The following is a 26,275-nucleotide window of genomic DNA, read 5'->3' as shown; positions in this document are numbered from 1 at the left end:
GGAGCCCTCTGTTGCTGAACAAGAACATTATCTCAAGCCTCCTGTTATTATTACAGCAAAGAAACATGCACATAGGTGAAGACCACATAAGAGAGCAGTAAAGGCAATTATAATTTCTATTCATCAAAGCTTTCCTGGAAAAGACATCAGTACAGGAAAACAGTTCTAATTCATCTGAATCTGCAACCTGTAATGAAGATTGTTTATCTCTAACTGCTAGTTAAGGTCTCTGAAATGCAAATATGTAGTAATCAATTCTTAAAATGTAAGGTATACAGGTGTGATTTTTCTAGACCCTACGTGTTTGACTCATTTCATAAAAACAAGTCTGACATACTTCATATAAAGAAAGAAACAGACTTTAGCTGTCCAGCTTTCAATGCAGCTTGAATATGGCTATGGAATGATCTTTTAAGTTATATAGTGAGAGAGAATGAGCATTATAAACATGTGTATAGTACCACAATTGCAAAGATATTTAGCAAGGACGTCAGTGATTCTCTGAGTGTGAGCAATGACACATTATTGCTATGCATGTTCACACTCACCACATTCCAGACAACAGTGTTTGTCAGCTTACCTGCCTTCGGTATTCTTCAACTGGATTGTAAACCATCCATCCGTCCACATTAAACTTTTCTTCATTTAAAAATGCAAACAGGGGCTACAAAAGGCAAAAAAAAAATTAAAGAATTAAAAGTTCAAAGTGAAGATACAGTCTATTACTAGTACATTCTTTGCTTTCTCACAAAATAAATTGTACCAGATTTACCAACCATGAAATTACAACAAAACCCAAAACCTATAACAATGAAAGAACAGAGGAGAATTCAGGGCCGGTGCTGTGGTACAGCAGGTTAACATCCTGGCCTGAAGTGCCAGAATCCCATATGGGTGCCGGATTGAGACCCGGCTGCTCCATTTCTCATCCAGCTCTTTGCTATGACCTGGGAAAGCAGTAGATGTCTCAACTCCTTGGGCCCCTGCACCCACGTGGGAGACTTGGAAGAAGCTCCTGGCTCCTGGTTTTGGATCGGCTCAGCTCCAGCCACTAAGGCCAATTGGGGAGTGAACCACTGGATGGAAGACCTCTTGCTCTCGCTCTCGCTCGCTCTCTCTCTTTCTCTGCCTCTCCTCTGTGTAACTCTGACTTTCAAATAAATAAATAAATCTTAAAAAAAATCCAGCCAGTTCTGCTAACTTCTATTTTGAGCAATAATTAGGATTGGAAACCTCAATTGTCTATGGCTACAAACATTTCTTTTTAAAATAAATAAAGAAAATATAACAGGGAAAAAGAACTATAGACCAAGTTCTCTGATGAACATGCAAAAATACTCAACAAAATACTAAAGAATTAAATCCAACAACACATGAAAAAGATCATCCACCCAGACCAAGTGGGATTTATCCCTGGTATAAAGGAATGGTTCAACATTCACGAATCAAACAATGTGATACATCACATTAACAAACTGAAGAGCAAAAACCATATGATTATCACAATAGATACAGAGAAAGCATTTGATCAAATACCCTTTCATGATGAAACCCTTTCGTGATGACAACTTTAAGCAAATTGGGTATAGAAGGAGCATTCCTCAACACAATCAAGGCAATTTATGAGAAACACAACTAGCATCTGATTGAATGGGGAAAAGTTGGAAGCATTCCCACTGAGATCTGGAACCAGACAAGAATGTCCACTCTCACCATTGCTACTCAATGTAATCTTGGAAGTTGTAACCAGAGCCATTAGGCAAGAAAAAGAAATCAAAGGGATACAAATTGGGAAGTTGGAAGTCAAACTATCCCTCTTTGCAGATGACATGATTCTATATATAGGGAATCCAAAAGATTCCACTAAGAGACATTGGAACTCATAGAAGAGTTTGGTAAAGTGGCGGGAGATAAAATCAAAACACAAAAATCAATAGCCTTTGTATAAGCAGACAATGCCAAGGCTGAGAGAGAACTTCTAAGATCAATCTCATTCACAATAGCTACAAAAAAAAAAAAAAAAAAAAAAAAAAAAAAAAAAGAAAATACCTTGGAATAAATTTAACCAAGGGTGTTAAAGATCTCTATGATGAAAATTACAAAACATTAAAGAAATAAATAGAAGAAAATACAAAAAAAGGAAAAAATCTTCCATGTTCATATATTGGAAGAATCAGTATCACAACAATGTCCATACTATCAAAAACAATTTATGGATTCAATGCAATACCGATCAAAATACCAAAGGCATTCCTCTCAAATAGAAAAACGATGCTAAAATTAATATGGAAACAGAGGAGACCTAAATAGTTACAAATCCAGAGTAATCACAAAACCAGATTTCAGGACATACTACAGGGCAGTTATAATCAAAACAGCCTGGTATTGGTACAAAAACAGATGGATAGACCAATGGAACAGAATAGAAACACCAGAAATCAATCCAAACCTCTACAGCCAACTTATATTTGACAAAGGAGCTAAAACCAATCCCTGGAGCAAGGACAGTCTCTTCAACAAATGGTGCTGGGAAAACTGGATCTCCACATGCAGAAGTATGAAGCAGGACCCCTACCTTAGACCTAACATAAAAATCCACTCAAGGGGCCGGCACTGTGGTGCAGCAGATTAATGCCCTGGCCTGAAGCACCGGCATCCCATATGGGCACTGGTTCGAGACCCAGCTGCTCCACTTCCTGTCCAGCTCTCTGATACGGCCTGGGAAAGCAGTAGAAGATGACCCAAGTCCTTGGGCCCCTGCACCCACGTGGGAGACCTGGAAGAGGCTCCTGGTTCCTGGCTTTGGATCAGCGCAGCTCCGGCTGTCGCAGCCAATTGGGGAGTGAACCATCGGATGGAAGATCTCTCTCTCTCTCTCCCTCCCTCCCTCCCTCTCCTCTCCTCTCCTCTCCTCTCTCTGTGTAACTCTTTCAAGTAAAATAAATAAATCTTCAAAAAAAATCCACTCAAAATGGATTAAAGACCTAAATCTATGACCTAATACCAACAAATTATTAGAGAACACTGGAGAAATCCTGCAAGACATTGGCACAGGCAAAAAGTTCTTAGAAAAGACTCTAGAGGTACAAGCAATCAAAGCCAAAACTGACAAATGGGATTACATCAAATTGAGAAGTTTCTGTACTTCAAAAGAAACACTCAGCTAAGTGAAGAGGCAATTGACAGAATGGGAGAAATTATTTGCAAAACTATGCAACTGATAAAGGATTAATATCCAGAATCTATAAAGAGCTCAAGAAACTCAACAACAACAAAAGAAACAACTCAGTTAAGAAATGGGCAAAGAACTTACACAGGCATTTTTCAAGAGGAAATCCAAATGGCCAACAGACACATGAGAAAAGCACTCAGGATCACTAGCCATCAGGGAAATGCAAATCAAAACCACAATGAGGTTTCACCTCATTACAGTTAGAATGGCTTTCATACAGAAATCAACAAACAACAAATGTTGGCAAAGATGTTGGGGAAAAGGTACTCTAATCCACTGTTGGTAGGAATGCAAGCTGGCTAGTCTCTGTGGAAGACAGTATGGAGATACCTCAGAAATCTGAATATAGACCTACCATATGACCCAGCCATCCCACTCCTGGGAATTTACCCAAGGAAAATTAAATCAGCATATGAAAGAGTTATCTGCACCCTAATGTTTATTGCCGCTCAATTCACAATAGCTAAGATATGGAATCAACCCAAATGCCTGTCAACTGAAGACTGGTAAAGAAATTATGGGATATGTACACCATGGAATACTACACAGTGGTAAAAAAAAACCGAAATCTGGTCATTTGCAACAAAATGGATGAATGTGGAAAACATCATACTTAGTGAAATAAACCAGTTTCAAAAAGACAAATATCCAATGTGTTCCCTGATCTGTGATAACTAATAGAGCACCTGAAGGCAACCTACAGAAGTGAAATTGATACTTTGAGATGCAATGACTCTAAACAGCCCTGCTCTTGACTGCTGAGGAACAGTTTTTTTTTTCCATTATATTTGTTGAACTCTTTATTTAACATAGAGTTTATCATATGTGTATAAAGTCAACTGAATATAAATCTTAGTAAAAACTAAGAATGGGAATAGGAGAGAGAGGAGGAAGAAGGGAGGGAGAGTGGGTGGGACAGTGGGTATGGTGGGAAGCATCACCATGTTCCTAAAGTTGTATTTATGCAATATATGAAGTTTGTATTCCTTAAGTAAAAGGTTTCTGGGGGAATGAAAAAATTATGTTCCACAAAAAATTTGATTTATGGGCCAAAGAGTATCAGTTTTATACAGTATTAGCAACTGATTACATAAAAGCCACTTTAAAAAAAAAAGGAAAAATTCAGGAATAATTGTTAAATAGCACATCTTCTTCTAAAGGGAACACCACCATGCTTCTGTATTTTAAGACAGGACATTAGGAAAACTCTTTGATGCTCTTTGAATTGGAACCCAATGCCCTGGTGTCTGTGAAATGATGAGACCCAGACCTCGCATCCTGTTGCTGGATGGCAACACTAGAGGCACTACAGAAGGATTTCATGGCTTCATTTAACACGTGTACCCTGGTGACTACTACATAGCTCTGGCACACTCTCTGAAGTCCACCTGGTCATCCGGGTGTCCTTTCCACAACCCCACCAGAATGCCTAGGAGGTAAGCGCCAACCTTGAAGTTCACACAGCCAAAGCCAATCCTGGTCTCCCACATGATCATCATTTCAGTTGATGAAAGCCTCACCCTTCTAGCAGATTGAGAAAAAAATCCTTGGAATCATTCTTGTTACCATATGGCTACTTCCCTGTCTCACCTGGCTTATTACAATCACCCCTTAAATTCTCACACTTTCATTTTTCATCTCTAAAGTCAAAATGATGAGGTGACAGCATAAATCACATCAAGTCATCCCCCTGCAAAAATCTTCCTATGGCTTTCCAACTGGCTTGGAGAGAAAGTGGAAGCCCTGCCAACAGTCTATGCAGCAGATTGTCTTCTGGCCACCACTCCTACCAATTTCTGCTCTTACCCTTGCTTGCTCCACTGCAGCCACACTGGCCTCCTGTGTCACTCCCTAAATGTATACCAAGCACTCACCAGTCTCAGAGCTTTGGTACTTGCTTTTTCATCTGCCTAGGATTCTTTTCTCTCGTACTTCATCTAACTTCTCTTAAATTTCTGAGCCAATGCAACCTTTATCAGAGAGACTTTTATAGGAAACCAACTTTAGACTCCCAGGAGATGATGGTCTATTGTCTGTCCCTTGTTTTACTTCCACGGTCACTTAGCTCCACCTGACATATATGTACAAGGGTATATCTAAAAGTTTGTGCAAAGATGCAATTAAAAGGTAAGTTTATTTTAGTGAAACAGGGATCTTTGAAAAGTTCCTAGAAAATGTGTAATATGAAAAAGCTGCATGGATTTCATATTTTTTCACTAAAATGAAATTATCTTTTTTAAAAAATGTATTCATTATCCTTTTACTTAAAAGGTGGAAAGATAGAGTAATCTTCCATCTATTGATTCACTCCCCCAGTGCCTATTACAGTCAGTGCTGGGCCAGGCTGAAGCTAGGAGCTTGGTCTCAGCTGGGGTCTCCCACATGGAGGAAGACTACCACTACTTGAGTAACCATCTGCAGCCTCCCAGTGCATGAATGGGAAACTGGAGCTAGGACTCTGATATAGGATGCTGGCATCCCAAGTGGCATCTCAACTGCTGCACCAAATGCCCGCCCCTGAGATTTTAATCCTGCTTTTCAAGAACTTTTTAAGGTACCTTTGTCCTTGTTTACAGTCAGATCCCTGCTGTCTGCTCCCCAATACTGTGGGCCCATGGAGGCATATATTTATTTTGTTCACATCCTTTGTGCCCAGTAACTAACAGCACCTGGTCCACAGCAGGATATGTGTTCACAGAATGAAAACATGAGGCCCACAGAGCCCTGCACAACCACTCCTGGAGACACAATGTCCAGGCATTCTTTCTCCAGGGATTACTGTCCCCACCCATCTTCCTCTCATCAGCCTGTCACTTTGAATACCAGTGTTCTCTCTCCTACATTACAAAGAATTTCTCAAAAAAAAAAAAAAATCAGTCAGCAGCAACTGTTTTCTGCGTTTGTATGGAAAGAATTTTAAAGTGAAAACTGATCCAGAATATGCTCCATCATCGCATCTTCTCAAACTTTCCCAAACATGTAGCACCCTCAGCAGGTCTCAACTCTGGCATTTCTAGGCCTGAGTGCTGTATTCCATGATGAATAGTGTACTGATCACACATTAGTAATGACACTGACCTAGCTAAGCTATTCACTGGGGCTTTAGTCTGACACTGAATCCATAGCTGTGTTTAATAATTCAGAACCAGTGGGGAAAATAAATGATTCCTACTAACTGAAGTTTAACCCACAGATAGAGAGACTTATAGTGAAAATAGCATGAAAAGGTTTGGTGCCTTTCACTGTCTACATACAGAATCTAAGCATTCTCATACTGCTGAGTATGGTGCTGCTGACAAAGCTTTAGATGACAAATGGTTTGAAATGTAAGGATGTACTGTCACTGACTTTAGAAGAAAACCTACAATTTGTCCTCTTGAAATACATTCCTGACCTCAACATGATTTTTGTCCCTTTGTTGGCGTTAGTTATTTCCATCTTTCCCTTGAAGCTCAAGTGAATGGGGGGAGGGAGCTTTTAAAAACAAAGGAAAAAAATCCCTAAATCAAAGACCCAGATAGTTTTTTTCTCTAGAAAAAATCAAGTGTAGTAATGTTGTTCTTTAACATGCCCGCAACATTTTTAGTGTAAATCACTATTTCTCATTCATTCATTTTAAACCACCTTTTAAAAACTACTTCAAGCATTCTCTAGTACCTTACATAAAAATTCTAAGTGCAATATAAGTTTCCAGAATTGTCATTAGAGGATGAAAGCTGTATGGCCCAAACTGAAATTATCTCTACAATTTTCTGAACATGTTTAAGAGCATGCAAAGACAACATTAAAACAGTGTTGCCATCAATGTGAGGATGAGACATCCCTCCCCATGGTAGCTTTGTATCAGCTGGCATTCCCAGGAAACTCCCTCTGCAGTGACCCTTCACATCCTCATGATGTCTAGAAGGAGTCAGTGAGTGGACGCCCTTTAGCCCTGAGAACTCCATGACAGAAGCAGTACCCAGTTTACTCTCGATGCTAAAAGCCAGGCTTGGATCTCGAATATTTCAGGAAAATGTATGAATTGCATAAAAGGCAAATACTTGTCATCATGAAGTAATGCAGTAATATACATAATATTGCATTAGAGTCTAGGATGGAAAAGGCCAGGTGTTTAAGCCAATATGTTAGCATCCAAATAAATGAGCTTAGAATTATAGGAAAACTTTTTTTAAAAAAGGCATTACTGGTTGGAGAGAAAAAAAAAAAACAACACTAAGTTTCCATAAACCACTTGGCTCAACTCAAACATTCCAAATAAATATTGATATTTTCTAAAGTTGAATGCATCAGGACTTACAAGTATTTTAATTTTGCCTTTTTTTTTCTTAAAGACTCAGATAAGAAACAAAGCAAGAAGTTTAAAATATAAGCTCTCAGTAGAGTAACATAAAAGTGGATTATTAAAAAGAAAACCAAGCATTAAAAAAGCATAATAAAACTCATTCATCTCTACCCCATAATTAAAAAGTACAAAATTCCCTACAAGTGGTAACCTGTTGCAAGCCTAATAAAAGCTCCTGTGTGAAGACTACTAAAACCTACAGTTAATGGGCTAAATAGCATGAGAGTTTTAGTTATCAACTATTTTCTCTTCCAAACAATGCATTTTCTAAAGCTTTGAGTTTTTCAGTAGTTTGTCAGTAAGGTGACATCTCAAAAATCATTCCTAAATACCACCAGGGGTCAAGAATGATTGAATCTCAATTTAGCAAAGTCTTATGATAGAGACAGCGTTGGCTGTCAGTTGACACTGCTGTGAGCCCTACACTTTCCTCCAGAGCAGGGCTGGGAATCATTTTTTCTGCCGAGGGCCATTCGGATATTTATAAATGGGACATACAAAATAATCAAGGTAAACATTAGCCTGCCATAGGTTTATTGAATTTTGAGTTCTACCTTCAGCTGCCTTGGCAGGGGCAGACCAAATGATTATGCGGCCCTTATATGGCCCATGGGCTGGATGTTCCCACCCAGCTAGGGATGTGGCTCTTAGGCTCTGCTACCAAACTGGGGGTGTATTACTGGTGGGGGTTTTCAAGATGCTGACTGATGCCCGTTCCCTACCTCACCCTTAACCAACCCAGAATTTCTAACTGGTAACTCCCCTACTGTGTTAAGTTGTAGAAAGGCTATGTAGAATATACCAGAAACCCTAGAATCTAACCTAGGGGTTCTCTGTGGTCAAACTATTGAGAGTGGAGGGGTGTTAATTTTTTAACATTATTGTGAAATAATTAGAGATTCACAGAAGTTGCACAGGAATGTAGAGAGAGTATCCTTCAGCAGCCTCTCCCAGCATTAACATATTATATAGCTAGAAGACAATATCAAAACCAGGAAACTGATATCAGAAAATACATACTCTCAAAGGCCTGTACATACATCAGAAAATACATAGTCTCGAGCCCTGGCTTCCTCAAGTAAGCGGGTCTTCCTTTATTTTACTCTATACTAGTATCTGGGCATTTCATCAATTCAGATCGCTACTAGTCAAGAGATACCACGTATGGAGACTTAAGAAAAAGCAATAATGTGCATTTCTTTTCTGAAACAAAAATAGTGCAATGTAACATTTGAAAAATCTTAAAGGACAAAGTTGAGATGAAAATCTCTGGCTTCACACTAGGGACAAAACCAGATGACATAGGGAATATAACTTGTCATTTTAATTTAGCTACATTTAGCATTGCTGGGTCTTGTGGAAGGAAAACTCTGAAGCGATAACGGATTTTACCTTTAACTTAATTAGCATCTGAAAAGGACGCACTGCTTTGCTCAAGACATCTACATTGGATTTTTTTATCCAGTTAAATCTATAAATGTTGAACGATACCCCAGTTTCCTTTCAGAAGGGAGAGGGGTCTGTCCCAAAATTGGGATGTCTACAGCTCACAAATCCTCTTCACAGAGAGCTTTCTTCCCAGATTTGCGGTGTGGTGGTTCAGAGTTGGATGTTATGTTCACCATTTCCAACAGGGTCAATTACGGAAGGAAATTATGTCCACAGCATTCAGGGCAATAAGCTGACAGATAAGCTATGTCTGTATAGTTAGAAACTCCACGTGTTCTCTCTTATATGCAGCATCTACTACTAAAAAATAATAAACAGAAACAAAAACGAAATGCCTGTATCAGTTTTGCTGCAAATACAGTATTTCATCAAACTTTGTTTTGAATCTTTTTCATGGAAACTGTTAGGAGTTATAGATGCCTATAGTTTTGATGATCTGTGACTCTCTTCAAGTTTGCTGTGTATTCATGAAGTTGACACGTTTTCATTTAAATGTTGTTTATGGCCCTGTCCTGTGTTCCTGCTGAACTAGGGTCTTTTTTTGTGTGTGTGCGTTGAACTCTTTATTTAGTAGAGTAGCTTTTGAGTATAATGTAAATAGAAAATGGTACCTCAAAAATTTTTAAAATGATATCACTATCCTGCAATGGCACAATCATAGATGGACATACCTTTCACGAACACGAGGTGCTTTTAATGTAGCAAACAAACCCACATCTCCAAATACCTAACCATTTATATGGAGGCACAAGAGACCTCGAATAGCTAAAGCAATCTTGTACAACAAAAACAAAGCCGGAGGCATCACAATACCAGATTTCAGGACATACTACAGGGCAGTTGTAATTAAAACAGCATGGTACTGGTACAGAAACAGATGGATAGACCAATGGAACAGAATTGAAACACCAGAAATCAACCCAAACATCTACAGCCAACTTATATTTGATCAAGGATCTAAAACTAATTCCTGGAGCAAGGACAGTCTATTCAATAAATGGTGCTGGGAAAATTGGATTTCCACATGCAGAATCATGAAGCAAGACCCCTACCTTACACCTTACACAAAAATCCACTCCACATGGATTAAAGACCTAAATCTACGTCCTGACACCATCAAGTTACTAGAGAACATTGGAGAAACCCTTCAAGATATTGGCACAGGCAAAGAATTTCTGGAAAAGACCCGGGAGGCACAGGCAGTCAAAGCCAAAATCAACTATTGGGATTGCATCAAATTGAGAAGTTTCTGTACTGCAAAAGAAACAGTGAGGAGAGTGAAATGACAACCGACAGAATGGGAAAAAATATTTGCAAACTATGCAACAGACAAAGGGTTAATAACCAGAATCTACAAAGAGATCAAGAAACTCCACAAAAACAAAACCAACAACCCACTTAAGAGATGGGCCAAGGACCTCAATAGACATTTTTCAAAAGAGGAAATCCAAATGGCCAACAGGCGCATGAAAAAATGTTCAAGGTCATTAGCAATCAGGGAAATGCAAATCAAAACCACAATGAGGTTTCACCTCACCCCGGTTAGAATGGCTCACATGCAGAAATCTACCAACAACAGATGCTGGCGAGGATGTGGGGAAAAAGGGACACTAACCCACTGTTGGTGGGAATGCAAACTGGTCAAGCCACTATGGAAGTCAGTCTGGAGATTCCTCAGAAACCTGAAGATAACCCTACCGTTCGACCCAGCCATCCCACTCCTTGGAATTTACCCAAAGGAATTTAAATTGGCAAACAAAAAAGAGGTCTGCACCCTAATGTTTATTGCAGCTCAATTCACAATAGCTAAGACCTGGAACCAACCTAAATGCCCATCAACGGTAGACTGGATAAAGAAATTATGGGATATGTACTCTTTAGAATACTATACCGCAGTAAGAAACAACGAAATCCAGTCATTTGCAACAAAATGGAGGAATCTGGAACACATCATGCTGAGTGAAATAAGCCAGTCCCAAAGGGACAAATACCATATGTTCTCCCTGATCGGTGATGACTGACTGAACACCAAGAGGGAAACCTGTTGGAGTGAGGTGGACACTATGGGAAATGGTGGCTTGATCAGCATAGCCCTGACTGTTAATGAACAACTAAATACATTATCCCTCTTAGTAGTTTTTTTTATCTGTTCTACTTAATATGACTGGTTTAGATCTGTAATTGATGCACAGTTATTCTTAAGTGTTGAAAATTAACTGAAATGTGATCCCTGTTGAACATGGTGGTGGGAATGGGAGAGGGAAGAGATGTATAATTTGGGACATGCTCAGGCTGACTTGCCCCAAGTGGTGGAGTTGGAAGCATACCAGGGGATTCCAATTCAATCCCATCGAGGTGGCATGTACCAATGCCATCTCACTGTTCCAGGTGATCAGTTTCAGTTCACAGTTGGTCATGGTGAAGGGACTGGGAGTCAAAGGGAGCACATAGACAAGTCTAGTACCTGCTAACGCTAACTGATGGAGTAAATAAAGGGGAGAGTGATCCAACATGGGAAGTGAGAATCTCAGCAGACTCATAGAATGGCAGATGTCCTAAATAGCACTCTGGCCTCAGAATCAGCCCTAAAGGCATTCGGAGCTGGCTGAAAAGCTCATGAGAGTATTTCAGGCATGGAAAGCCAAGACACTCTGGCAAAAGATCTCTGCGAGTGAGATCCCAGTGGAAAGAACAGGCCATCAAAGAAGGAGGTACCTTTCTCTGAAGGGAGGAGAGAACCTCCACTTTGACTATGAGCTTGTCTAAACAAGATAAGAATCGGAGAACTCAGAGGGCTTCCATAGCCTTGGAAACTCATGACTGGAGCATAGGGAGATTACTGATGCCATAGACAGGAGTGTCAATTGGTAAAGTCAACAACAGGAGTCACTGTGCACTTACTCCTCATGTAGGATCTCTATCCTTAATGTGCTGTACATTGAGATTTAATGCTATAACGAGTACTCAAACAATATATTTCACTTTGTGTTTCTATGGGGGTGCAAACTGTTGAAATCCTTACTTAATGCATACTAAACTGATCCTCTGTAAAAAAAAAAAAAAAAAAGAAATTATCAATTTATCAATTCCCAACTTGACTCTCACTGGGATTAAACATGACAATAGGTCTGCTCTGATTTCATCATCATTTTAAAAAATCATCTATTATTTTTCACTTTATGTTTCTGTGTGGGAGCAAACTGTTGAAATCCATACTTAATGTATACTAAGCTGATCTTCTGTATATTAAGATAATCGAAAATGAATCTTGATGTGAATGGAAGGGGAGAGGGAGTGGGAAAGGGGAGGGTTGTGGGTGGGAGGGACGGTATGGGGGGAAAGCCATTGTAATCCATAAGTCGTACTTTGGAAATTTATATGCATTAAATAAAAGTTTAAAAAAAAATTCAGACAATTCACTAATTGCTTCTTTACTGATTGAATTTTGCAATGCTTGAATAGGGATATAAGCATTTTTTTCTAGTTTAATTTCTGAAATTGAAGACATTTCCCTTTTTAAAAGCTTCTACTTACAGTTAAGGGTACATCATTGTAAAATTACATTACCTTCATCCTATAGATTGTACACTAAAGGAACAAGACCCCTTAATAAAAGAAAAAGTTCTTTCATTGAAGTTGGGAAGGTGAAGCAGAAAATTTGAAAGAACCATAGGAGGTACTGAAATCTGGCCAAGTTTGCAATTCTAACACCTTAACAGTAGATACTGCTTTCTGTGTAAGTACTCTACGTGCCTTAACACAGTAAATTCATTTAAATTAGTTACTGTAAAAGCCTGACCAAGGTCTCCTGTGTCAAAAGCGGTTAGCACATACATTACCATTTATACTTCCATTTGTATAAATACTTCTGATCTTATTTCTACACTGACTCATCCATAACTCTAGGGAAAATAGCTTAAGATTCCCAGTCATCATTACCGTTCAAAAAATGTATGTATTTATTCAGGAAAGTAAAATGAAAGTACATTTGAAATGTTACTTCAAACCATTTTGGAAAAAGAACATTCTTTACAACCTGTCCACAATCATCATCATTTAAGGCTGACATTTCTCCAGGTTCATCTACTGCATCTTTTCTCACTATAATTATCTATCCTGGTAATTCTGGCCATATCTATGACAATGCCAATCATCACATCCAGGTTATAGCTTATTTGAGTCTATGTAGTCAGCTGCCTCCTAGGTATCTGCACCTGGTTGTCGCAGACACTGGTGACAGCATATCCAAAAGGGAACTTGCCGCTGCTTCCTCATTTCCCTCCTTTTTCTCCATTGAAACCTTGGGCCCCACCACCAGCCTGCTTATCTAAAATAGGTTCCATCCTCTATAGCATTCTATTTCTCCTCATAACTAGAATCAATCATCAAATTCCACTCATCTTATCACCTAGATCTTTCTCAAATCCATTTTCTCCCATCTGTCTCATTGTCCCATTTCAAACATTCATCATCATGGACTAAAGTAACTAATGATGTCCTTCAAAATGGTATTTTCTCCTCTTCCACTCCTGCTCCCTCCAACCACTCTACACATTGCAGCCCAGGTAATCTTTTTGAAATTGAAACCTAATTTGTGTCACGTTCCTGCTTAGAACACTTAGGCAGCTCCCCTCACCTTCAGACAGGAAGCAACACTTTGCGGGGCATGCTGGGCTCTGCAAGCTTTGGCCCAGCCTTTTAGCCACTTGAAGCACTATCTCCTGCCACTACCACACATGTATGTCATGCTCTTACCTAACAAACCATGTGCTGGTCTAGTCTGCCTGGCCTCTTCACCTTTGTACAAACCATTCTTTCTGTTCGATCTGGTGAATGCTCCTGTTCATCTTTCATAGTCCCTATGCTCCCAAGACATAGTGTGTACCACTGTATCAGATGCATCTGTTCATCCACATCAACCAAGAAAATGGTACTTTCTGGGGACAGGAAGTGGCAATCAGCTCTGGGTCCCTGAGCCTAACCACAATGCATTCTATAAGTGCCTGAGCAAAAACAGGGAGGAAAAGAATGAAAAAGAGAAACAAGGGAGTTAGTTACCCTACAAGACATTACAGCATCTTATAAAGCTTCAACAGTTAAAAGAGTACACAAAGAGAATGATTAATGCAAGAAGGGAAACACTTAGAAATTAAAAACAAATATACAGAAAATTTTGAGAAAAAGCTGGTATTTCTTATCAGCAGACTGGTCAAGAAGTGGGGTTGCAACAAGAGGGGAATAAAGTGTTGGATCCTTATACTATAACTCCAAACAAATGCCAGATTGATCACATATTTAAATCTTTAAAATGCAAGGAAAGAACCAGGTACATATAGAAATTCTTCTATAACTGAGTAGGGAAGGGATCCCTAACCAGCATACAAAACCCATAAGGTATACAAATGTGCATGAAGAGTTAGCACTGTGGCCTGAGATTGCTCCCCTTAGAAAACCCTGCTTATATTAGGTCCTTGGCTGGCATCTGAGAATCTGAATGCTGGGAGAGCTTCTACCATTCCTTAACTTTGTAAGAGTGGTTTCCTGAACAAAAGATGACAACACAACATATCAAAACCTATGGGATACAGCAAAAGCAGTGTTAAGAGCGAAGTTTATGGGCCAGTGCTGTGGCATAGTAGACTAAGTCAGCTCTCTGCTTATGGCCTAGAAAAGCAGTGTAAGATGGCCCAAGTGCTTCGGATCCTGCACTCATTTAGGAGACCCAGAAGAAGTTCCTGGCTCCTGGCATCAGATTGGCCCAGCTCCAGCCATTGTAGCAGTCTGGTGGACTGAATCAGCAGATGAAAGACATCTCTCTGTTTCTCCTTCTCTCTGTCTGTAACTCTACCTTTCAAATAAATAAATATTTTTAAAAAGAGGGACATTTATAGCAATTAGTGCCTACATCAAGAAATTGGAAAGGTATCAAATAAATGATTGAACAGTACATCTCAAGGACCTAGGAAAACAAGAACCAACCAAATCCAAAAATAGTAGGAGGAAAGAAATCATTAAAATTAATAAATAAACAAAACATATCAAAAATATCAGTGAAATGAAGAGCTATTTTTTTTTGAAAAATAAATAAGGGGACCGGTGTTATAGTGTAGCAGGTTAAAGCCTGGGCCTGCAGTGCCAGCATCCCATATGGGTGCCGGTTCAAGTCCTGGCTGCTCCACTTCTGATCCAGATCCCTGCTAATGCATCTGGGAAGGCAGCAGAGGATGGCCCAAGTCCTTGGGCCCTGGTACCCACATGGGAGACCTGAAAGAAGCTCCTGGCTCCTGGCTTTTGATCGTTTCAGCTCTGGCCATTGCAGTCATTTGGGGAGTAAACCAGCAGATGGAAGACTTTTCTCTCTCTGTTTCTACCTCTCTCTGTAACTGTCTTTCAAATAAATAAAATAAAAAGAAAAAATAAATAAAATTGATACATCATTGGACCAACAAAAAAAAAGAGAGAGGGAGAAGACTCACATCAATAGAATCAGAGATGAAAAAGGAGATGTACACAGAAATAAAAAGAATCATCAGAATTACTATACGCCAACAAAGTGAAAAATCTGAAGAACTAGATTTCTAAGCATATACAATTTACCAAAATTGAGTTATGAAGACAGAGAAAACATCAATAACCAAGAGACTGAATCAGTAATAAAGACCCTGTAAACAAAGAAAAGCCCAGGACCGGATGGCTTCACTGCAAAATTCTACCAGACATTTAAAAAAGAACTAACTCCAATTTTTCTCAAACTATTGAAAACACTTGAAAGGGAGGAAATCCTCCCAAATTCTTTCTATGAAGCCAGCATCATCTTAATTCCTAAACCTGAAAAAGATATAACAGAGAAAGAGAACTATAGACCGATATCACTGAACATAGAAGCAAAAATCCTCAACAAATACTAGCTAATCGAATCCAACAACACATCAGAAAGATCATTCACCCAGACCAAGAGGACTTATCCCTGGTATGCAGGATAGCTCCAAATACACAAAATCAATAAATGTGATACATCACATTAACAAACTGAAGTATAGAAGCTATATAATTATCTCACTAGATACAGAGAAAGCATCTGATAAAATATAACATCCTTCCATGATAAAAAAGCTTAAGCATATTGAGTATAGAAGGAACATTCCTCAACACAATCAAAGCAATATATGACAAACCCACAACCAGCATCATATTGAATGTGGAAAAGTTGAAACCATTTCCACTAAGATCTGGAGCCAGACAAGGATGTCCACTTTCATCACTACTATTTAATACAGTTATGAAAGTTTTAGCCTGAGCCATTAGGCAAGAAAAAGGAATCAGAGGGATACAAATTAGAAAAGAAGAAGTCAAATTATCCCTGTTTGCAGATGACATGATCCTATATATAAGGAAACCAAAAGACTACACTAAGAGACTATTGGAACTCATAAGAGTTTGGTAACACATAAAAATCAATAGTCATTGTATACACAGAAAATGCCATGGCTGAGAAAGAACTTGTGAGATCAATCCCATTCATAATAGCTACAAAAAATTTAAATACCTTGGAACAAAATTAACCAAGGAAGTGAAAGATCTCTACAATGAAAATAATAAAACATTAAAGAAGGAAACAGAAGAAGACACAAAAAATGGAAAAATCTTCTATGCTCATGGACTGGAAGAATTAATATCAAAATGGCCATACTACTGAAAGAAATCTACAGATTCAACGTGATCCCAATCAAAATACCAATGACATTTTTCTCAGATCTAGAAAAAACAATGCTAAAGTTCATATAGAAACATAAGAGACCCGGAATAGCTAAAGCAATCTTATACAACAAAAACAAAGCTGGAGGTATCAGAGTATCAGATTTCAAGACATACTACAGGACAGTTATAATCAAAACATCCTGATACTGCCACAAAATAGACATGTAGACTAATGGAATGGAATAGAAACCCCAGAAATCAATCCAGACATTTACAATCAACTTCTCTTTAACAGACAAGCTAAAATCAATCCCTGGAGCAAGGACAGTCTCTTCAAAAAATGATGCTGTGAAAAGTGACCTATGCTTACAGAAGTATGAAACAAGATGCCTACCTTACATCTTACACAAATATCAACTCAAAATGGATAAAGAATCTAAATCTATGATTTGATACCATCAAATCACTAGAGGAGACATTGAGGAGACTCTGTAAGATACTGGGACAGGCAAAGACTTCTTGGAAAAGAGCTCAGAAGCACAGGCAATAAAGGCAAAAATAGACAAGTGGGATTACATCAAGTTAAGAAGCATCTACATCACAAAGGAAACACTCAACAAAGTGAAGACGCAGCCAACAAAATGGGAGGAGACATTTATAGACTATGCAACTGATAAAGGATTAATATCCAAGAAACTCAGCAACAAAAGAAACAATCCAGTGAAGAAATGGGCAAAGGACTTGAACAGGCATTTTTCAAAGGAGGAAATCCAAATGGCCAACAGACACATGAAAAAAACACTCAGGATCATTAGCCATCAGGCAAATGCAACTCAAAACCACAAGAAGGTTTCAACTCACCCCAGTAAGATGGCTCTCATACAGAAATCAACAAACAATAAATGCTGGCGAGGATGTAGGGGAAAGGGTACCCTAATCTACTGTTGGTGGGAAATGCAAACTATTTTTTTTTTGACAGGCAGAGTGGACAGTGAGAGAGAGAGAGACAAAGAGAAAGGTCCTCCTTTTTCTGTTGGTTCACCCCCAAGGGCCGCTGTGGTCGGCGCGCTGAGGCTAGCACACCGCACTGATCCATAGCCAGGAGCCAGGTGTTTCTCCTGGTCTCCCTTGCTGGTGCAGTGCCCAAGCACTTGGGCCATCCTCCACTGCACTCCCGGGCCACAGCAGAGAGCTGGACTGGAAGAGGAGCAACCGGGACAGAACCTAGTGCCCTGACCAGGACTAGAACCCAGGGTGCCGGCGCCGCAGGCGGAGGATTAGCCTATTGAGCCGTGGCGCTGGCTGGGAAATGCAAACTCTTATGACCATTATGGAAGACACTATGGAGATACCTCAGAAAGCTGAAAACAGATCTAATATATGACCTAGCCATTCCACTCCTGGGAATTTAGAAACCAAATGTAATGAAATCAGAATATGAGTGAGTTATCTGTACCCCCATGTTTATTGCAGCTCAATTCACAATAGCTAAGATTTGGAATAAACCAGATGTACATTCGCTGATGACTGGAAAAAGAAACTGTGGGATACATATACCATGGAATACTACTCAGCTGTAAAAAAAAATCCTTTCTTTCACAACAAGATGGATGCAACTGGAAACCATTATGCTTAGTGAAATAAGCTGGTCCCCAAAAGACAAATACCATATGTTTTCCCTGATCTGTGGTAACTAATGGAGTACAAAATAATGTAATGTATATGAGCAAAATTGACATTTTGAGAACTGACTGTTGTTTATAGCTTTTGTCTCTATTGTTGAGGAACAGTGTTGTTTTTCTCCTTACTATTTGTTGAATTCTTTACTGAGTGTGTGTGTGTGTGTGTGTGGGGGGGTTAATCTGATGATTATAAAATAAACTGAAAGTATGTCATTGTTAAAAGAAAAAAAAAGCATGGTTTCCTGTTCCTGGACTATTTATATAAACAATGTGGTTGGGGACAGTGCCGTGGCTCACTTGGTTAATCCTCCACCTGTGGTGCTAGCATCCCATATGGGTGCTGGTTTCTAGTCCTGGTTGATCCTCTTCCAGTCCAACTCTGCTGTGGCCTGGGAGGGCAGTGGAGGATGGCCTAAGTGCTTGGGTCCCTGCACCCACATGGGGGACCAGGAAGAAGCACCTGGCTCCTGGCTTCGGATCAGCATAGCTCCAGCTGTAGCAGCCATTTGGGGAGTGAACCAACGGAAGGAAGACTCTTCTCTCTCTCTCTCTCTCTCTCTCTCTCTCTCACTGTCTATAATTCTACCTGTCAAATAAAAAAATGTGGTTTATGCTGAACCTTTGCTTTCTTTTTAGAATTCTGGACTTCTGGTACTCACTAGGCAGTGTGGGTACCTATGTTTTCAGGCCCCTCAAAACACCCTGGAAGCGAGACCCTAATGAGCTTCCATGATCTGCAACATCTTAAAGTTGTTCACACAATGCACTGTTGGAGGAATTAACTGCATCCTGTATGATTCCACTGGAAGAGAACTCTGGAAGCCTTAGGATGGTCTTTCCCAGACTTTACCCCAAGTGCCTTTTCATTTGTTGGCTTTGCTTTGTATGCTTTTCCTGTAATAAATCACATCCTTGAGCACAACTGCATGCTGAATCACGTGAAGTCTTCCTAATGAATCACATTTCATGACAGTCTTAGAAACCCCTGATACACATTCACACATGACAAATTCTACCAAGTAAGTCCAAAAACAAAAATACAAAAAATCTTGACAGCAAAATTTACTTAGTCAAAAAACATACGGGAAAAATATGAGGGGTCTTCAAAAGCTTCACAGAAAATGTGTATCTTTTAAAAATTACTATGCCCTTTATTTGAAAGGCAGAGAGATAGTCAGATACACAGACTTTCTATCCGTGGATGCCTGCAAAGGCTAGGATTAGGTCATCCAGGTCTTTCATGTGGGTGGCAGGAACTCAAGCACTTGAGCCATCACCTGCTGTCTCCCAGGGTGCACATTAGCAGGAAGCTGGATTGGAAGTGGAGCTGGGACTCCAACCCAAGCACTCTGATATGGGATGTGGGCATCCTAAGTACTCTCCTTATACTTGAACTCCCCCCCCCCTTCACATCATCTTTCAATTCCAATTTTCCACATTTTGAAGTTTCCTCATGTCTGTTACTCTGAATTAAATATAGGTATTATATAAAGAGTACCTACAACTAAAAAGCCCACAAGAAAAATAGGCAAAACAAATACAGAAATACAAATAGCTGAAATCAAAAGATATTTAATGTCACTCAAATAAGATAAATATAAAATAGAACTCTGAATCTACATTTTTACCTATTAGACTGGCTGGCTAAGATTAAAAAATTAGAAAATGTATGGGGTTAGTAGGCAAAATAATTGTCTTCCAAAGATAAAGATGTCCATGTCCCAATCCCTGGAAGCTGTGGTATGCTATCATATATGATGGCAAGGAGGAATTAAGGTTATAGATGGAACTCAGATTATTCATCAGCTGATCTTAACATAGGGTTATCACTCTGGCTTTGCTTAATATAATCACAAAGGTCCTTAGAAAGGAAAGAAGGTATAAGGGTTAGAGTCAGAGCAGAAGATATGATAATGGAAGCAAGTCAGAGGGATTCAAGGAGAGGACTTGACCTGCTGTTGTTAGCTCTCAGGATAGGGGAAGAAGCCACAAAGCAAAAATGTGTCAGCCTCTTGAAGCTGAAAAAGACATAGAACAGATTGTGTCTTGGAGCCTCCAAAAGGAAGAGAGTCCTGTCGAACCCCTAATTTTGGCCCAGTGAAATCCGTTTGGGACTTCTGATCTCCAAAACTGTAATGTGATAGACTTGCATGTGTTAACTCACTGGAGTCTGTGATATTTTTGTTGCAGCAGCAACAGGAAACAAGTGCAGTTGAGAGATACAGGTACATGACATGTGCAAGTGAAATCTACAAAGGGAGTTTGACAATATCAGTAAGTCTACACGTAAGAAGTATCCTATGATATATGTGAACACATACATAATGATGTTTATAAAATGTTATTCATGGCAATATATATATACATATACATATATACATATATATAGCAGCAAAAGACCAGAAACAATCTAAATATATATCAGTAAAGGACTAAATAACAAAGCATGGCATGGTTAACAGAATACCATGTGGACATAAATAGAGAGAAGAAGCGCATACATTATTCAATATCTATTGGTAAATGAGAAAAGCTAGGTACACGACAGTGGCTATATAGCATGCTACCATTAGAGTCAAAGGAAAAAAGAGTATAAAGAAATTGCCAGTTATAGGTCTAAACTATCACTGGGTAGATCTTTTTATTCTTTTGGACCTTTTATATCTATATGTCTTTTTTTGAGATTAACTGATTTATTTGAAAGAGTTACAGAGAGGCAGAGGCAGAGAGAGAGAGAGAGAGGTCTTCCATCCACTGGTTCACTCCCCAAATGGCTGCAACAGCCAGAGCTTGAGCTGATCCGAAACCAGGAACTTCTTTCCAGGTCTCCCACATGGGTGCAGGGGCCCAAGGACTTGGGCCATCTTCCACTGCTTTCCCAGGCACATTAGCAGGGAGCTGGATTAGAAGTTGAGCAGCCACGACTTCAACCAGGGTCCATAGGGGATGCTGATGCTCCAGGCGACAGCTTAGCCTGCTACGTCACAGCACCAGACACTAGAAGTACATTTTTAAACTTACACATGTAGCTTCTACTGCTTTCCCAGGCCATCGCAGAGAACTGGATCGGAAGTGGAGCAACTGGGACTCGAACCAATGCCTATATGGGATGCCAGCACTGCAGGCGGCAGCTTTACCTGCTATGTCAGAGTGCTAGTCCCTGGGTGGATCTTAAAACACTGGGTATCTGTGCAGGGGGTAGTGGCAAGGGAGTCTGAGGTATGTTAGGAGGGAGATATCCTTTGATGCTTTCTGAATTATCAATCATGGATATATATTAGCTGTTCAAAATTAAACTGAAAAGTTAATGATGTTGAATAAGTGCTCTTTCTAAACAGGAGAATATTCTTGCTGATGGCTTGGTTGCTACTGATTGCTATTCACTCTATTTATATGAAAATATTCACTCATTTAATGAGGGTCTACTAAGAACTAGGTACAGCATAGAGAAAGAGACGAGTAAGACACAGCTGTTGCCTTTAGAGAGTTGAAAATCCTTTAATCCTTCAAAGGAGAGAGACTAGGAGCTGTTGAAGTTTCAACAGAAGGAAATGAGATGGTCAGGGCTGTATCTCAGGAACACTAAAATGACAGGAGGCATATGAAGGCGTAGAGAGGAGACACAATGGGGGTAGGAAAACCAGCTAAAGCCTGATCCAACCTTCAGGAATACAACCATATAGAAGAGAGGAGATGAAGATCTGAAGTCAGTCAGGCTGGGGAACAAAACCTGCTGGAAAAAAAACAAAACAAAACAGGGAAACCTCCTAAGGCCTTGATTTCAGATGCAAGTGAAGAGGAGGAGGATAATACAATTAAAGAGCAACTGGGAACATAGAGAAGGTTTTGGGGGACATATAATAAAGTCATTTTAAACAAATATTTAGGTGTTGCTTGAAGTCATGTAGCAGTCATAGTGGCAAAAGGAAGCTTACAGATTTGAAGTAAGCTTCATTCTTGGAAGTTACACTCAGAAAAGGCAATACTGGAGTTCGATCGGTAGCGGGAGCGGAGAGCAGACCCCAGAGAGCCCTGAGCAGCCCCACCGCCGCCGCCGACCTAGTTACCATCACACCCCGGGAGGAGCCGCAGCTGCTGCAGCCGGCCCCAGTCACCATCACTGCAACTATGAGCAGCGAGGCCGAGACCCAGCAGCCGCCCGCCGCCCCCGCCCTCAGCGCCGCGGAAACCAAGCCCGGTACCACGGGCAGCGGCGCAGGGAGCGGTGGCCCGGGTGGCCTCACATCGGCGGCGCCCGCCGGCGGGGACAAGAAGGTCATCGCAACGAAGGTTTTGGGAACAGTAAAATGGTTCAATGTAAGGAACGGATATGGTTTCATCAACAGGAATGACACCAAGGAAGATGTATTTGTACACCAGACTGCCATAAAGAAGAATAACCCCAGGAAGTACCTTCGCAGTGCAGGAGATGGAGAGACTGTGGAGTTTGATGTTGTTGAAGGAGAAAAGGGTGCGGAGGCAGCAAATGTTACAGGTCCTGGTGGAGTTCCAGTGCAAGACAGTAAATATGCAGCAGACCGTAACCATTATAGACGCTACCCACGTCGTAGGGGTCCTCCACGCAATTACCAGCAGAATTACCAGAATAGTGAGAGTGGGGAAAAGAATGAGGGATCGTAGAGCGCTCCCGAAGGCCAGGCCCAACAACGCCGGCCCTACCGCAGGCGAAGGTTCCCACCTCACTACATGCGGAGACCCTATGGGCGTCGACCACAGTATTCCAACCCTCCTGTGCAGGGAGAAGTGATGGAAGGTGCTGACAAACCAGGGTGCAGGGGAACAAGGTAGACCAGTGAGACAGAATATGTATCGGGGTTATAGACCACGATTCCGCAGAGGTCCTCCTCGCCAAAGACAGCCTAGAGAGGACGGCAATGAAGAAGACAAGGAAAACCAAGGAGATGAGACCCAGGGTCAGCAGCCACCTCAGCGTCGGTACCGCCGCAACTTCAACTACCGACGCAGACGCCCAGATAACCCTAAACCACAAGATGGCAAAGAGACAAAAGCAGCCGATCCACCAGCTGAGAATTCGTCCGCTCCCGAGGCTGAGCAGGGCAGGGCTGAGTAAATGCCGGCTTAACATCTCTACCATCATCCGGTTTAGTCATCCAACAAGAAGAAATGAATATGAAAATCCAGCAATAAGAAATGAACAAAAGATTGGAGCTGAAGACCTTAAGTGCTTGCTTTTTGCCCGTTGACCAGATTACTAGAACTATCTGCATTATCTATGCAGCATGGGGTTTTTATTATTTTTACCTAAAGATGTCTCTTTTTGGTAACGACAAACGTGTTTTTTAAAAAAGCCTGGTTTTTCTCAATACACCTTGAAAGGTTTTTAAATTGTTTCATATCTGGTCAAGTTGAGATTTTAAGAACTTCATTTTTAATTTGTAATAAAAGTTTACAACTTGATTTTTTCAAAAAAGTCAACAAACTGCAAGCACCTGCTAATAAAGGTCTTAAATAATAAAAAAAAAAGAAAAGGCAATACTGGTAGATATGAGAGAGAAAGACTGCTGAAGGGGCTGTATAGAATAAGGAGGAGGACAGACTTTTCTAGAAAACCCACATTTAGATGCCAGAACGAAGCAGAAGAACCAGAAAAGAAGTGACAGAGGTAGAAGCAGATTTCGATCTGAGAAGCTAAAAGAAAGTTAAGTTTCAAAAAAGAGGGAAATGTGACAGTCTGGATGCCATACTAAGACTCCACTGAAAACATCAAGAAGTGTTGAATGTGACAGAAACATTTCTAAAAATATACAATAAGCCTGTGAGGGAGACCAAAATACAACCACAGAGAAACACATTGGGTTTCCTCTTCAGAGCATCTGCAGAACTGGTTTCCATGGCCTCTTGGTATACAGCAGAGGAGACAACATGAAGCCCAGGTCCATACAAGATAGGTAGCCCGGCTGGAAACCTGTACTCAAAATGTTTCAGCTGATGGTAAGGATGAATGGGAAGTAACTGCCTAGGGTCTCCAGGAGAATTTACCTGTCTCTATTAAGGGTGCTGAGAAAGAGAGGAAAAATATCTCTAATACTGTCCCCTACAAGGAATGTGTGGCCACAAGTCAGCCCTTAAGTAATATGTAGACAAAACTCATAAAACTTGGATGGTCCAAAAAACATCAAGTGGAGAATGTAATTTATAACCATCCCAAACTGGCAGCACCTCAAAATTTTCCTTTGGTAAAACTGCCTTTAATCCTGCCTCAGAATATCCATATCCCAACAGATAAAGTTCCAAGGAATAGAAGTTCACAGGCAATAGAGCATGCCAGGAAACTAATCACCACAAACTAGCAGAGCACACACTTATGGTACAAAGGGTCACAAGGATTTTGGATACTGTAATGATGAAACACCTACTATAAATTTTGTTTAATGTGCTTATAGAAATAAGAGGGGGGCTGGCGCTGTGGTATAGTGGGTAAAGCTGCCGCCTGCACTGCTGGCATTCCATATGGGTGATGGTTTGAACCCTGGCTGCTCCACTTCTGATCCAGCTCTCTGCTATAGCCTGGGAAAGCAGTGGAGGATGGCCCAAGTGGTTGGGCCCCTGCACACACATGGGAGACCTGGAAGAAGCTTCTGGCTCCTGGCTTTGGCCTGGCTGAGCTCTGGCCACTGAGGCCATCTGGAGAGTGAACCAGCGGATGGAAGATCTCTCTCTCTATCTCTGACTCTACCTCTCTCTGTCTCTGTCTCTCTTCCTCCCATCCTTCCTCCCTCCCTGCCTCTGCCTCTGTCTCTGTAACTCTGCCTTTCAAATAAATAAATAAATCTTTACCAAAAAGAAAAAGAAAGAAAAAAGAAATAAGAGGGGATGGAAAATCTGACTTCAGAGGAAGAGATTATAAATAATGCCCAAAGAGATGTGAAAAGGAAAAAAAAATCTTAAAAATAATCAAAATAGAACTTCTATAATTGAAAAATATACCAAGGGAAAGACAAACTCAGCAGACCAACTACAGGTGAAATACAAGATAAAATGGAAGATATACCTAGCAAGCATCCCAGGAGATAAAGGGATGGCCCATTGATTAGGATTATTTATATCTTGCATACAGTCATAAATATTCTTTTGTATCTACTCAATGTTAAAAAAAAAAAACTTTGAAAGGAGGGATAGTTGAGTCAAATGATGGCCTAGAAGACCACCAAGTCTTGTAAGGTACAGTTCCACCTGAGCACAAGGGGAGGAAGTCTGCCACAGTGGGTGTTTCTGAACAGACATCAATGCTGGGAGAGTCTAGATGGGCGGATGGTTCCAGAAGACAGGCTGGGGGGAGAGGAAACAAGTAGGTATAAAGGCCGACAGAGAGAGGCTGGTGCTGTAGCATAGTGGGTAAAGCTGCTGCCTGCAATGTTGGCATCCTATATGGTTACCAGTTCGAGTCCCAGCTGCTCCTCTTCTTATCCAGGTCTCTGCTGTGGCCTGGAAAAGCAGTAGAAGATGGTCCAAGTCCTTGGGCCCACCCATTTGGGAGACCCGAAAGAAGCTCCTGGCTCCCGGCTTTGGATCAGCTCAGCTCCAGCCATTGCGGCCAACCGGGGAGTGAACCAGAGGATGGAAGACCTCTCTCTCTCTCTCTGTCTATGCCTCTCTGTAACTCTGCCTTTCAAATAAATAAATAAATAAGTCTTTTAAAAAAGGCCAACAGAGGGAAGGCAGTGGGAGGGAGAGATCAAAGAGAATAGAAGGTCAAGTCTTGGAAGTGGCAGAAAGGAAGCATATTTTAAAAGCATGATTAGTCCCTCAACTAGTGAAGTTTATTCTTGATTTAAAAATAATAGTAAAGGCTTTGCGGAAAATAAAGTAGAAAACTAAGTCATACTA

At 40.5% G+C, this 26,275-nt stretch overlaps 1 protein-coding gene and 1 pseudogene across 4 annotated transcripts in view; one reads left to right on the top strand and one right to left on the bottom strand.

The window, feature by feature from the left end:
• The window catches only part of MTM1 (myotubularin 1), a 137,459-nt gene that overhangs the window by 40,933 nt on the left and 70,251 nt on the right, over positions 1–26,275 (bottom strand). For all 4 annotated transcript variants that reach the window (XM_051833870.2, XM_002721329.5, XM_008275032.4 and 1 more), the window contains one exon: positions 581–664. In XM_051833870.2, coding sequence (XP_051689830.2) covers positions 581–664 — 84 coding nt within the window. The remainder of the gene's footprint in view (positions 1–580; positions 665–26,275) is intronic.
• LOC100350362 (Y-box-binding protein 1 pseudogene) lies at positions 22,520–23,916 on the top strand (annotated as a pseudogene).

Source organism: Oryctolagus cuniculus, chromosome X (genome assembly GCF_964237555.1).
Source record: "Oryctolagus cuniculus chromosome X, mOryCun1.1, whole genome shotgun sequence".
Taxonomy (NCBI): domain Eukaryota; kingdom Metazoa; phylum Chordata; class Mammalia; order Lagomorpha; family Leporidae; genus Oryctolagus; species Oryctolagus cuniculus.
Note: the sequence above shows the minus strand (reverse complement) of the source record. Positions and strands in the feature narration are given on the sequence as shown.